The sequence below is a fragment of the Theropithecus gelada genome, chromosome 3, assembly GCF_003255815.1.
Source record: "Theropithecus gelada isolate Dixy chromosome 3, Tgel_1.0, whole genome shotgun sequence".
In the NCBI taxonomy this organism is placed as follows: Eukaryota; Metazoa; Chordata; class Mammalia; order Primates; family Cercopithecidae; genus Theropithecus; species Theropithecus gelada.
Genome location: NC_037670.1, coordinates 7985759 through 7998693, shown reverse-complemented (window position 1 = coordinate 7998693; position 12935 = coordinate 7985759). Strand labels below are relative to the sequence as shown.

At 53.0% G+C, this 12935-nt stretch overlaps 1 protein-coding gene across 1 annotated transcript in view; it reads right to left on the bottom strand.

Moving 5' to 3' along the window:
• The window catches only part of CASTOR2 (cytosolic arginine sensor for mTORC1 subunit 2), a 68223-nt gene extending 59966 nt beyond the window's left edge, over positions 1–8257 (bottom strand). The window contains exon 1 of the mRNA XM_025378703.1: positions 7786–8257. Coding sequence (XP_025234488.1) covers positions 7786–8234 — 449 coding nt within the window. The 5' untranslated portion in view covers positions 8235–8257. The remainder of the gene's footprint in view (positions 1–7785) is intronic.
• Positions 8258–12935: the final 4678 nt, after the last annotated feature.

Here is a 12935-nt window from a genome sequence, read left to right as displayed (position 1 = left end):
GCTGAGGCAGGAGAATGGCGTAAACCCGGGAGGCGGAGCTTGCAGTGAGCTGAGATCCGGCCACTGCACTCCAGCCCGGGCGACAGAGCGAGACTCCGTCTCAAAAAAAAAAAAAAAAAAAAAAAAAAAGACTTTAGTGTTCACTAGCCGGGCACGGTGGCTCATACCTCCCAGCACTTTGGGAGGCCGAGGCAGGGGGATCACAAGGTCAAGAGTTCGAGACCAGCCTGACCAACATGGTGAAACGCCGTCTGTACTAAAAATACAAAGATTAGCCGGGTGTGGTGGCGTACGCCTGTAATCCCAGCTCCTCAGGAGGCTGAGGCAGGAAAACTGCTTGAACCCGGGAGGCGGAGGTTGCAGTGAGCCGAGATTGCGCCACTGCACTCCAGGTTGGACGACAGAGCGAGACTCCGTCTCAAAAAATAATAATAATAAATAAAATAAATAAAAGACTTTAGTGTTCACCGTGGTTCATTTGCAAGATTTCCTGCAGGTAGGAACACGAACGATCCAGAGAAGGTCAAAACAAACCACAGACGTGCATTCAGCAGATCCGGGCATTCAGCAGGTTTTGATGGGCACATGCTTATTGCATACTTGTCTGTGTAGTTTTTGCCAATCCAATGGGCTTTCTAGACTGGAATGTAAAGATAACAGCATTTCACGGGCAAAAAGGAGGGTGCTGCTCGGCCGGGCATGGTGGCTCACCTCGGATCAGGAGTTCGAGACCAGCCTGGCCAACATGGTGAAACCCCGTCTCTACTAAAAATACAAAAATTAGCCAGGCATGGTGGCTTATACCTGTGATCCTAGCACTTTGGGAGGCCGAGGTGGGAGGACTGCTTGAGGCCAGGAGTTCAAGACCAGCCTGGGCAACACAGTCTCTACTAAACATAGAGTAAAATAAATTAGCCAAGTGTGGTGGTGCACGCCTGTAGTCCCAGCTATTCGGGAGGCTGAGGCAGGAGGATCCCTTGAGCCCAGGAGTTTGAGGCTGCAGTGAGCTCCAGCCTGGGCAATAGAGCCCCTGTCTCCAAAATAAACAAATAATAAAGAGGTGGCTCCATAATAATATTAATACAAAAATAGAGGGGACTCTGGGAGTAGGTTCAGGTTCCAACGGGGTCGGGGTGAGCCAGACAGATGGGGCACACTGGGATTCCACCTAGATCCGGGGTCACACAGTGGTCTGTGCACAGTAATCTCTCTGCCCCTCACACCTGAGTCAGCCTCCAGGCCTGTCCTAGGTAGATCAGCTACGGGACCGAGTGCCTCAGTCCCACTGTGGACAAGGCCATCACCCCTGCTGGGTCCTCCACCTCCCTGTGGCGGAGACCATCCATCCAGGTGGCAGGCCCCACCTTGAGTGGTGAATCCTGATTGGTCCATGATGGTCTTACTCCCTGTGCCTGTGATAGGCTGAGGCATGTTCATGTGACCCACTTCTGACCAATGAGATGAGGAAGTCTGTGCAGGGATGGGGGTTACCCCGGAAAGGTTTTCTCAGGGACACCCTAGAGGCAACAGCGCCTTCCTTCACCGAGTTTCCTCCTGACTGCCCAGGACGCCCGGAGCCACTCCAGCCATTACAGTGGGGCTATGCTTCTGTGCCATGGTTAGTAGCCAAGCAGAAATTGATGACCTCATCAAGCCTTTAAGTTACTCAAGCCTGGCGCAGCCCAACCCATAAACTCTGATCACACAAAGTTCAAACTTCTTATTGGTTATGTCCTGGCTTTTTGTTGTTTGTAGCTCAAAGCATCCTTGCTGGCCGGGCGCAGTGGTTCATGCCTGTAATCTCAGCACTCTGGGAGGCCAAGGCGGGAGGATCACCTGAGGTTAGGAGTTCGAGACCGGCCTGAGCAACATGGCGAAACCCTGTCTCTACTAAAAATTCAAAATTAGCGGGGCGTGGTGGCAGGTGCCTGTAATCCTAGCTCCTCCAGAGGCTGAGGCAGGAGAATTGCTTGAACCAGGGAGGCGGAGGTTGCAGTGAGTCGAGATTGCACCACTATACTCCAGCCTGGGCAACAAAGTGGGACTCCATCTCAAACAAACAAACAAAAACCACAAAGCATCCTTGTTGATAGCCCCTGGTTACATTTCATCTTCTTTTTTTATTGTTTTTCAGAGACAGGGTCTCTGTCGCTCAGGCTGGAGTGCAGTGGCGCCATCATAGCTCACTGCAGCCTCAAATTCCCAGGCTCAAGTGATCCTCCCACCCAAACCTGCGACAGGTGTGCACCACCATGCCTGGCTATTTTTTTAAATTTTATTAAAAAAATTTTTTTCTTATGGAGATGGGGTCTTGCTTTGTTGCCCAGGCTGGTCTCAATCTCCTAACTTCAAGGGATCCTCCCACCTCAGCCTCCCAAAGTGCTGGGATTATAGGCATGCGCCACTGGGCCTGGCCTCATCATTTTGAGTTAAGCCCATCCTACTAGAGGAAGAGTGAGCCCAATGTGCCCTCAGGGAAGCTGAAATGGAATCTAGAAGGATGCAAGGGGAAGAAAAGGGTAAGGCAAGAAGTAATACTGTAGGCAGAAAGAACAAAGGCCTGAAGGCTGGAGGCACCCTAGGGTGTGGCTGGGAGCTTCGAGGTGAGGCTGGAGAGACAGGTAAGGTGGGCCACAGAGGGCCCTCAGCTAGGTCAGAGAGCCTCAGGGTTACCACAGAGGACAAGGGACACTCAGCGGACAGACTTGACTTCATCTACCCGGGTCTTGCCTTCTGGCTTTATGCTGAGAATAAATAAGCACATTCCTCGCCTAGTCCAGCCACACCCAGATGCTTCTCCAAAGGTCGTGGGTGGAAGCTTGGTTCAGCAGACCTGGGCCAGGGTCGCTGGGCTCTGCTTCTACCAGGTGTGATTCTGCCTTCTACAACGACGTCTCTTCCAGCCCCCAGGGCACTCCTATGAGACTCTGGCAAATACTTGGGCTGAAATCTGGGTCACTCTGATGGTCAGAAATCCATCAAACAGACATTTACTAAGTGCCTACAAAGCAGGGTGCTAAGCGCAGCGGGGACGGGACCTGGTTCAAATCCCAATTCTGTTTCTTTCCAGCCGTGCGGCCTTGCTGTTGTACTTCTCCAAAGCTAGTGTCTTCACCACTCTGCAAAATATGGCAAAGTCAACGGTAGCTCTCATCATCACTGGTAGGTACTGTGGTGATGGTGGTGGTGGGGAGGGGTGGATCAAATCATGCACAAAAAACCTGAAGGTTTATAACCTAGGTAAGAGAAAAAGACAAGCCAATAACACGTTGTTACGGGCAAAAGTTGAGAAATACGTAAGGTGCCTGGAAGGAAGTGTCTGAGATAGGTTCTAAGGTTCTAACGAAGTAGAATGTCTAAGCAGGTCGTGGTGGCTCTCGCCTGTAATCCCAGCACTTTGGGAGGCTGAGGTGGGCGGATCACGAGGTCAGGAGATCGAGACCATCCTAGCTAACACGGTGAAACCTGTCTCTACTAAAAATACAAAAAATTAGCCAGGCACCTATAGTCCCAGCTACCAGGGAGACTGAGGCAGGAGAATGGCATGAACCCGGAAGGCGGAGCTTGCAGTGACCAGAGATTGCACCACTGCACTCCAGCCTGGGCGACAGAGTGAGACTCCATCTCAAAAAAAAAGAAAAGAAAAGAAAAAAATAAAGAAAAGGCCCACCAAGGCCAAGTAGGCAGGAATATAGAAAGGCCAGCATTTCAGTTCTGTGCTCCCAAACCTTTCAGAACAGTGTGCTGCAGACAGAAGGGCTGGACATAACCATTCAATGGGGGCATCTCTTGCAACCTGCAATAGCAAAAACTCGGAGCTTACGCAGAGAGGTGTAGGTTTGCACATTTAAATCCCGGGTCTATCACTTCTTACGTGACCTTGAGCAAGTCACTTAATCTTTGAGCCCCAGGTTCCTGGTTTGCAAAGCAGGTTTAATACCTAATACACAGAACGCACCTGTGGGTCCTGGGGGTCTAGATCCCCTCTTCCGACTAGTTAATTCCGAGTGTGAGCCACTGGCCCTTACGGCTTTTCTCCTTCAAAAGCCCTAAGGACCAATGGCTCATGCCTGCAAGTTCATGCCTGTAACCTCTGAGAGGCTGAGGTGGGAGGATCATGTGAGGCCAGGAGTTCGAGGCCAGCCTGGGCAACACAGTGAGACCCCCATCGCTACAAGAAATTTAAAAATTAGCTGAGTGTGGTGGTGCGTACCCGCAGTCCCAGTTGCTTGGGAGGCTGAGGTTAGAGAATTGCTTGAGCCTAGGAGTTCAAGGTTGCAGTGAGCTATGATGGTGCCACGGTACTTCAGCCTGGGCAACAGAGTGAGACCCCATCTCTTAAAAACAAACAAACAGCTCTAAGATCTAGTGCCATCTCCTGCAGGTAGGCACCCAGCCTTCTAGGTACCCTGCTAGACCAGCCCTTCCCTGACTCCCCCCTGCTGTAGAGTGATGGCCTCTTTCTTTCTCTTCCACCAGGCTCCAGGGCTTGGCAGAGGAAGGGGCAAGGCATCTCTGTATGGCTTGGACCCAGCCACACCCCCACACAGAGTAAATGTTTCCTAATGCCATTCCCTTTCCACAACTCCACTCCACGAGAGGGAAGAAGTGACTTAAGTCTGCTAAGGGGCGGAGGGAAAGGTTCAGGAAGGTTTCAGGGTGCTGTCATTAGCTCTTGAGGATTGAACAGAATGGTGGGTGGGGAGAATATTCCAGGCAGATGGAAGAGAGGTAGATACAAAGGCACAGAGGTGTGTAGGGAACAATAAGGCAAATTGTGTATTTGCTGGGGGAGGGCTAAAGATGAGGATTCAAGGCCAGGCACAGTAATCCCAGGACTTTGGGAGGTCGAGGTGGGAGGATCGCTTGAGCCCGGGAGTTAGAGGCTGCATTGAGCTATGATGGCGCCACTGTACTCCAGCCTGTACAACAGAGCAAGACTGTCTCTAAAAGAGAAAAATAAAAAATAAAAAAATAAAGATGAGGTTTCAGGATCTAGATCCCAAAGGGCCTCGAATGCCACATCAATGATTTGATGCTATAGAATGTGACTGACAAAATTGTAAACGGGCTGGGCACGGTGGCTCACGCCTGTAACCCCAGCACTTTGGGGGGTCGAGGCGAGTGGATCACCTGAGGTCGGGAGTTCGACACCAGCCTGACAACATGGAGAAGCCCCGTCTCTACACAAAATTAGACAGGCGTGGTGGCACATGCCTGTAATCCCAGCTACTCGGGAGGCTGAGGCAGAAGAATAGCTTGAATTTGGGAGGTGGAAGCTGCAGTGAGCCAAGATCACGCCATCACACTCCAGCCCAGAGAAGAGCAAAACTGTCTAAAAAAAAAAAAAAAAAAAAAAGTAAACAGGTGGCACAAGGACCCTCAGGGCATGCTATGCTAGTCTGGGCTAAACTTAGGTTTTGGAGAGGGAGGTGACAGAGCTATGGGTCAACACCCGGGGGCAGGTATTGCAGGAAGATTCTAGGGGGTTCTACCTGGATGGCTGATTACTGAAAACAGCTTAAATGCTATATCCCCACTCTATGACCCATTAACACTTGCTAAAAAGCCATTTCCCACAATCATTCCATGCCATCCACACAGTTCTGTGTCCACGAGTGGGCCAAGTAGTGCTATCTCTATTTTACAGACGGACAAAGTGTGAGCCAGAGGAGAGACACTTCGCCTCAGCCATGCAGGCAGGGAGCTCTCTGGTCATGATCCGGAGCCACTATCTGGGCTCAAAGTGCTTGGGGTGGCTGGTCCTCAGGCATTTGACAAATGTTCCAACACCTTTTGAGGCCAGACCAAGGAAACGCAGAGATGGCCTTTAGCCTCTGAGTCATCTTGAAACTGGACTAGTCAGCTGGGTCACCTGGGCCTGGGACAGGACAGGCTGCTTCTGCGGGAGGGAGGAAGGAGGATCCACTGAGAGGTAGGTTTTCTTGTGTTCACAGAGGCCAGCAGAGGGGCTTGTCCCCAGAGGCATGCCTATCCATGAGTCCCCAAAGGGAGCCCTGAGTTGGGGGTTGGAGGAAGTCCAGTCCCTCCACCAAGGGGAAGGGGCTGAGGGATCCTGCCCTTTGCTACCTTTCTAAGAAGCCCCCAAATGCCCCCTCCTTCCAGCACCCAGGCCCAGTGAACAGCCGCAGCCTGAGTCATCATCCTCATTTGAATGGTGGCCGAGAAATCAGCCAGGGGGCTGCCCAGGGCTGAGGGCCAAGGCTTGGAAAAACAAGGCTGTTCTGTTACCTCCAAGCCTTGGAACCTCAAGCCCGGCTAGGGAGTGGGGGGCAGAGGGCAGGCAGAAGCAGGATCTGAAAGTGTCAACAGCCAGAGGGGTCTTTTGTGTGAGGGGTGGGGGCGCGGTTCAGAATCCGAGCTGTTGGCTTTTGTTTTCAAATGACCTGTTTAATCATTACCCTTTGCAATCAACGGGGAGCACAGGCTCCGTGGCAGAGTCTAGGCGAGGATTTCAAATCTCCATACCCTACTGAGCAGCCGGAGAAGAAAGTAAACAAGATACCACCGGCAGATCTGGCTCCATCTCGCAAACAATAGCCGGACTGAGCACCCGGCTCAGACACACACATCAAAGTGAGATTTCCAAGCAAGAACTTTCACAGGCAGATAACAGGCTCGGATGGAATTATTTCCCTGTGTCCCTTGAGCTCAGTGCCAAAGGGGGCAGCCTAAGGGGGCTGTCATTTTCACGCTAACCTTGACCTGTAATGTATTCATTCATTTTGCAGTGAGGGAGAGCCACCACCGCCCCAAACCGCGAAAAACCAGTCAGTAACAACTTTATCATTCCTTTTTAACAGTCACAATGGTGGGCAAACGAGACTTAAGTTCCAGCAGCTAGCTGGTACTCACACTCCCCTGGGCTCAGGCTCCTTCAACAACAACAACAAAACCCTAATGCAAGCACCCACGGAGCTCACAAAGTCAAACCTTTACCTGGCACAGGGAAAATCCGAGTGAGAGGGAGACAGTGAGAGTGTGTGTGTGTCTGTGAGTATGTGTGTCTTCCTCTTTTACCTTCCAAGGCCTTCAACTATTTTTCCCCCTGCAGCATCCAAGCCCAGCCTCAAGGCAGATGCATAAACACGCCTGCTCCTCCCCTTCCACGGTTGGGCAAAACATCCCCCACCCCTTTTCCAGGACCCCAAGGAGAAAGAATCACGTCCTCTGCAGCCCCTCCCTGGCCCTCGCCCAGCCCCGCTTCCCCCCCAATTCCAGGCCGTCCGCGAACAAGCCTCGTAGGCACCTTGAGATAAACACCCACTAATGATTTTATGATTTTCTGCTCTGGGTAACCGCGCTCAGCGGAATCCCTCCCCCCGCCGTGGCGACGGGGGCCGGCCCAACCGAGGGATGAGGGGGATGGGGGCGTTAGTTTGTTTTTTCCACGGCCGCGTCCTCACACCTGTTTTTCATTCATTCATTCGTTCGTTCCTTCATCCATTCACGGATCCGTCACTGCAGCCGCCCCAGCCCCCCCGGATTTCGGAGAGGGGGCTGCGATGGGGGAGGGGGTGGGAGATGGGGGGGTACGACGGAGGTGGGGGGTGGCGCACCGGGGGGTGGAGGGTTGCGGGGGGGTCCGGGAGACAGGACCCTGTGGCTCGGGCTTTGTCAGACGCGGGCGAAGCGGCGGCGGGGGCGGGGCGGGGGCGCTCCCGGGGCCCGAAGTTGTTTTCCGAGGCGCGGCGGCGAGGACAGCGGCCCGGGGTGCGCCCCCTTTGTCTGTCCCCGGCCGGCGCCGCGTCCCCGCGCGCTCACCTGGTCTTGGAGGACAGGAAGGCAAGTTTGATCAGGCCGTAGGTGAACAGCGGGATACTCTCCTTGGCGACGCTGGCAACTTGCAGCCGGTGCTCCAGGATGTGGAGTTCCATCGTCCGCCCGCGCCCCGTCCGCGGCGGCTCATCCGCGGGGGGGACGAGCCGCGGCCCCCGCCCCCTCCGCGCCCTGCCGGCACCGACAGCCGGCCCGGGGACCCGGGAGCTCGGCGCCGGGCGCGGGGGGCGGCGGCGGCCAGGCCGGGCCGGACAAAAGGGAGGAGGCCAGCCAAGTTGCGAGGGGGAGCCGCGGGGCGAGGGAGGCAGCGCCGGCGGAGCAGCAACCGAGGGGCCGAGCGGCGGAGCAGCGGCGCGCGGCGCCCGGCGCGGGGAGCAGCTGGTGTTCGCTGTAACAAACAACTTGCCACTCAAACGCCGGCCCCCGCTGCGCATGCGCGGCCCGCGCGCAGCCTGCCGGGACTTGTAGTCCGCTTGGGGGGCTCCCCCGGTGCTGCTGCTGCTGTTGCTGCCGCGGGGGCTGGGCGGTCGAACTACCGGCAGCCCGGTGCACGGGAAATGCAGGAGCGCGGGCACCCTCAGGGCCACGGGGAAGGTCGAGGGGAGGCACTGGGCGGGTGGAGCCAGCCCGAGCCTAAGTGCGCCCTCTGGCACCCACTCAGGCTCGGTACTAGGCGCTTGGAGTGTAAAGCGAGCAACCCAGACGACTCCGGTGCTGGAGAAGGCCCGAGTCTGGGAGCGCCAAGATGTAGGGCAATCGGTCATGAGAGTGCAGAGAAGCCAAACCGAAAAGCTTGCTGGGGACACGGTGGGAGGGGATTGACAGGTCAAAGGGGGTGACCCGGAGGAGGGGACATTCAGGCTGGGTTTTGAAGGATGAATGGGAGTTCGTAGCGAGGGAGTGAGGACGCGCGGATGGAGGACAGAGGCCTTCCAGGCTGCAATACAGCGTGTCCAAGGGCACAGAAGCGTGAAAGCCCCCACGGTGCTGTGTTTGGTTTTGTTGCAGCGGAAAACGTGAGGGAGGAGAGAAAAGAGATAAGGCAGGCACAGTCACTAGGAGTCAGGTCGGGAAGGACATGTGTGCAGAGCTAATGAGGTGGCCATTTATCCCGCGGGAGAGGGGGCGATGGGACTGTGAAGGCTGAATTCGGAGAAAATGTAAAATGCGTCTGAGGCACTTCCAACCCCAGGGCCCATGCGCCCGGACCACAGAGGTTCCTCCTTCATGGCTGTCTGGTTTTGAAATGTTCTGGGTTAAAGTGACTGGTGCTTCGACATTTGGCAGAGTAATTTGGGGACGTGATGGGTGAGATCTATCTGCCAGGGCAGGCTGAGAACTCTCTTTTAGGGGAAAATTGCAGCTGTGCTCCCTCACCTTCCCTCAGCCCTCCTCTGTTAGGTAGGAACATACTAGGTTTTGTCATTTCCACAAAAGGGTGAAAAACCTGGAATCTGTGGTAGATAGATCTTAGAGCATGCATATCTCCCTCCCACTTTATTTTCTGTTACTTTCTTTCTTTTATTTACTTTTTAGAGACAGAGTCTTGCTCTGTTGCCCAGGATGGAATGCAGGGGTGCAATTATAGCTCACTACAGTCTCAAACCCCTGGGCTTAAGCGATCCTCCCGCCCCAGCTTCCCGAGTAGTTGGGACTACAGTTACACAGCACCATGCCTGGCTAATTTTTTTTTTTACTTCCATCCCCCGCAACCACCCCCAGACGGAGTCTTGCTCTGTTGCCCAGGCTGAAGTGCAATGGCGCAACCTCAGCTTATTGCAACCTCCACCTCCTGGGTTCAGCGATTCTTGTGCCTCAGCCTCCCAACTAGCTGGGATTACAGGCGTGGGCCACCACAGCCGGCTAATATTTGTATTTTTAGTAGAGACCAGGTTTCACCATGTTGCCTAGGCTGGTCTTGAACTCCTGCCCTCAGGTGATCCACCCACCTTGGCCTCCCAAACTGCTGGGATTACAGACGTGAGCCACTGTGCCTGGCTTTTTTTTTTTTTTTTTTTTTTTTAACTTTTTGTAGAGAGGGGTGTGTCACTATGTTGTTCAGGCTAGTCTCGAACTCCCAGCCTCAAGTGATCCTCCAGCCTCAGCATTTTTTTTTTAAGCTTATCTGTCTCTTCCCTATACAATCTCAACTCCAAGAAGGCAGTGATTTTTGTCTGTTCTCCGCTGTGTTCCCACTGTCAGCAGTAGTGACCGGCCTATAAGAGACACTCATTCAATATTTGTGGAATGCATCAATGCACCTATCTATGGCTTTAGAATCTAGAGATCTAGAAAGCCCAAACAGAAATGTATTCAGGGGCCAGACAGATTACACAGATGTGTGAAGCAGTTGGCTATCAGATAGTTGGAAATGTGACTGGGTGCGATGGTTCACGCCTGTAATCCCAGCACTTTGGGAGGCCAAGGAGGGTAGATCATTTGAGGTCAGAAGTTCGAGACCAGCCTGACCAATATGGTGAAACCTCATCTTTACTAAAAACACAAAAAAATTAGCCAGGTGTGCAGGTGTGGTGGTGCATTCTCCTGAGGCAGGAGAATCGCTTGAACTCAGGAGGTGGAGGTTGCAGTAAGCTGAGATCGTGCCACTGCACTCCAGCCTGGGTGATAGAGTGAGCCTCCATCTCAAAAAAAAAAAAAGAAGGTTGGATATGGTACAGATGAAGCGAAGCCTGCCTGAAGGCATAAAATTCAATTTCTAAAAAAAAAAAAAAAAACAACTGGCAGGGCACGGTGGCTCACGCCTATAATTCCAGCACTTTGGGAAGCCAATGCGGGCAAATCACAAGGTCAGGGGTTCGAGATCAGCCTGGCCAGCATGGTGAAACCCCATCTCTACTGAAAATACAAAAATTAGCTGGGCATGGCAGCATGCATCTGTAATCCCAGCTACTTGGGAGGCTGAGGTAGGAGAGTTGCTTGAACCTGGGAGGCAGAGGTTGTAGTGAGCTGAGATCACGCTACTGCGCTCCAGCCTGGGCGACAGAACGAGACTCTGTCTCAAACACACACACACACACACACACACACACACAAACAAAACAAAACAAAACAAAAAGCAGGTGAAACAAAACAAGGCTAAAGGCAAGATTTGGCTAGTTTTCTGACTTCTGCTCTGGATGGCCTAAGGTAGCATTTTTCAATCTGCAGGCTATGTATGACCCATCTAGTGGATGGTGAAATCAATTTAGCAGGGCATGGCAAGTATTAAAAAAAAAATTAAACAGGCTGGGTACAGTGACTGATGCCTGTAATCTCAGCATTTTGGGAAGCCAAGGCAAGAGGATCTCTTGAGGCCTGGAGTTTGAGACCAGCCAGGGCAACATAGCAAGACCCCTCATCTCTACAAAAATAAAAATATAGGAAATTAACTAGATGTGGTGGCATGCGCCTGTAGTCCTAGTTACTCAGAAGGCTGAGGTGGGAGGATCCCTTGGGCCCAGGAGTTCAGAGCTGCAGTAAACTGTTATTGTACCACTGGACCCTAACCTGGGTAACAGAGTGAGACCATCTCTTCAACACAATGGAAAAATCCCCCCCCCTCAAAAAAACCAAAAACATTTTTTAAATAGACTAGAAAATGGCACAGTGTTGCATATAAAATGGGTAGGTTACTATTATCTTTTCTATACCGCAGGACACTTTAATTTTGTCCATGTGGCCGGGCGCAGTGGCTCAAGCCTGTAATCCCAGCACTTTGGGAGGCCGAGGCGGTCAGGAGATCGAGACCATCCTGGCTAACACGGTGAAACCCTATCTCTACTAAAAATACAAAAAAAAAATTAGCCGGGTGTGGTGGTGGGTGCCTGTAGTCCCAGCTATTCGGGAGGCTGAGGCAGGAGAATGGTGTGAACCCAGGAGGTGGAGCTTGCAGTGAGCCGAGATTGCACCACTACCCTCCAGCCTGGGCAACAGAGCAAGACTCTGTCTCAAAAAAAAAAAAAAAAAAAATTTTTGTTCATGTGTAAGGGGTGCAAGCGTGTGTGTGTCTGCCTATGTGCACTAGAACTTGATATAAAGGTATGTTTTACTGTGGGTCTTGGTAAAAAAAAATTTTTTTTTTTTTTTGGAGACGGAGTCTCGCTCTGTCACCCAGACTGGAGTGCAGTGGCCGGATCTCAGCTCACTGCAAGCTCCGCCTCCCGGGTTCACGCCATTCTCCTGCCTCAGCCTCCCGAGTAGCTGGGACTACAGGCGCCCGCCACCTCGCCCGGCTAGTTTTTTGTATTTTTAGTAGAGACGGGGTTTCACCATGTTAGCCAGGATGGTCTTGATCTCCTGACCTTGTGATCTGCCCGTCTCGGCCTCCCAAAGTGCTGGGATTACAGGCTTGAGCCACCGCGCCTGGCAAAAAAAATTTTTTTTTTGAGGCAGGGTCTTGCTCTGTCACCCAGGGTGGAGTGCAATGGCACGATCTCAGCTCACTGCAACTTCTGCCTCCTGGGTTTAAGCAATTCTGCTGCCTCAGCCTCCCAGATAGCTGGGACTACAGGTGGTTGCCACCACACCCGGCAGATCACTTGAGGTCAGGATTTTGAGACCAGCTTGGCCAACACGGTGAAAACCCCATCTCTATTAAAACTACAAAAAAAAATTAGCTGGGTATGGTGGCATGCACCTGTAATCCTAGCTACTTGAGGGGCTGAGGCAGGAGAATCACTTGAACCAGGGAAGCGGAGGTTGCGGTGAGCCGAGATCACGCCATTGCACTCCAGCCTGGGCAACTAGACTCTGTCTCAAAAAACAAACAAGCAACAAGAACAAAAACAAACAAGTCAGGTACGGTGGCTCATATCTGTAATCCCAGCACTTCGGGAGGCTGAGGCAGGTGGACTGCCTGACGTTAGAAATTTGAGACCAGGCCGGGCGCGGTGGCTCAAGCCTGTAATCCCAGCACTTTGGGAGGCCGAGGCGGGTGGATCACGAGGTCAGGAGATCGAGACCATCCTGGCTAACATGGTGAAACCCCGTCTCTACTAAAAATACAAAAAACTAGCCGGGCGTGGTGGCGGGCGCCTGTAGTCCCAGCTACTCGGAGGCTGAGGCAGGAGAATGGCGTGAACCTGGGAGGCGGAGCTTGCAGTGAGCCGAGATCGCGCCACTGCACTCCAGCCTCG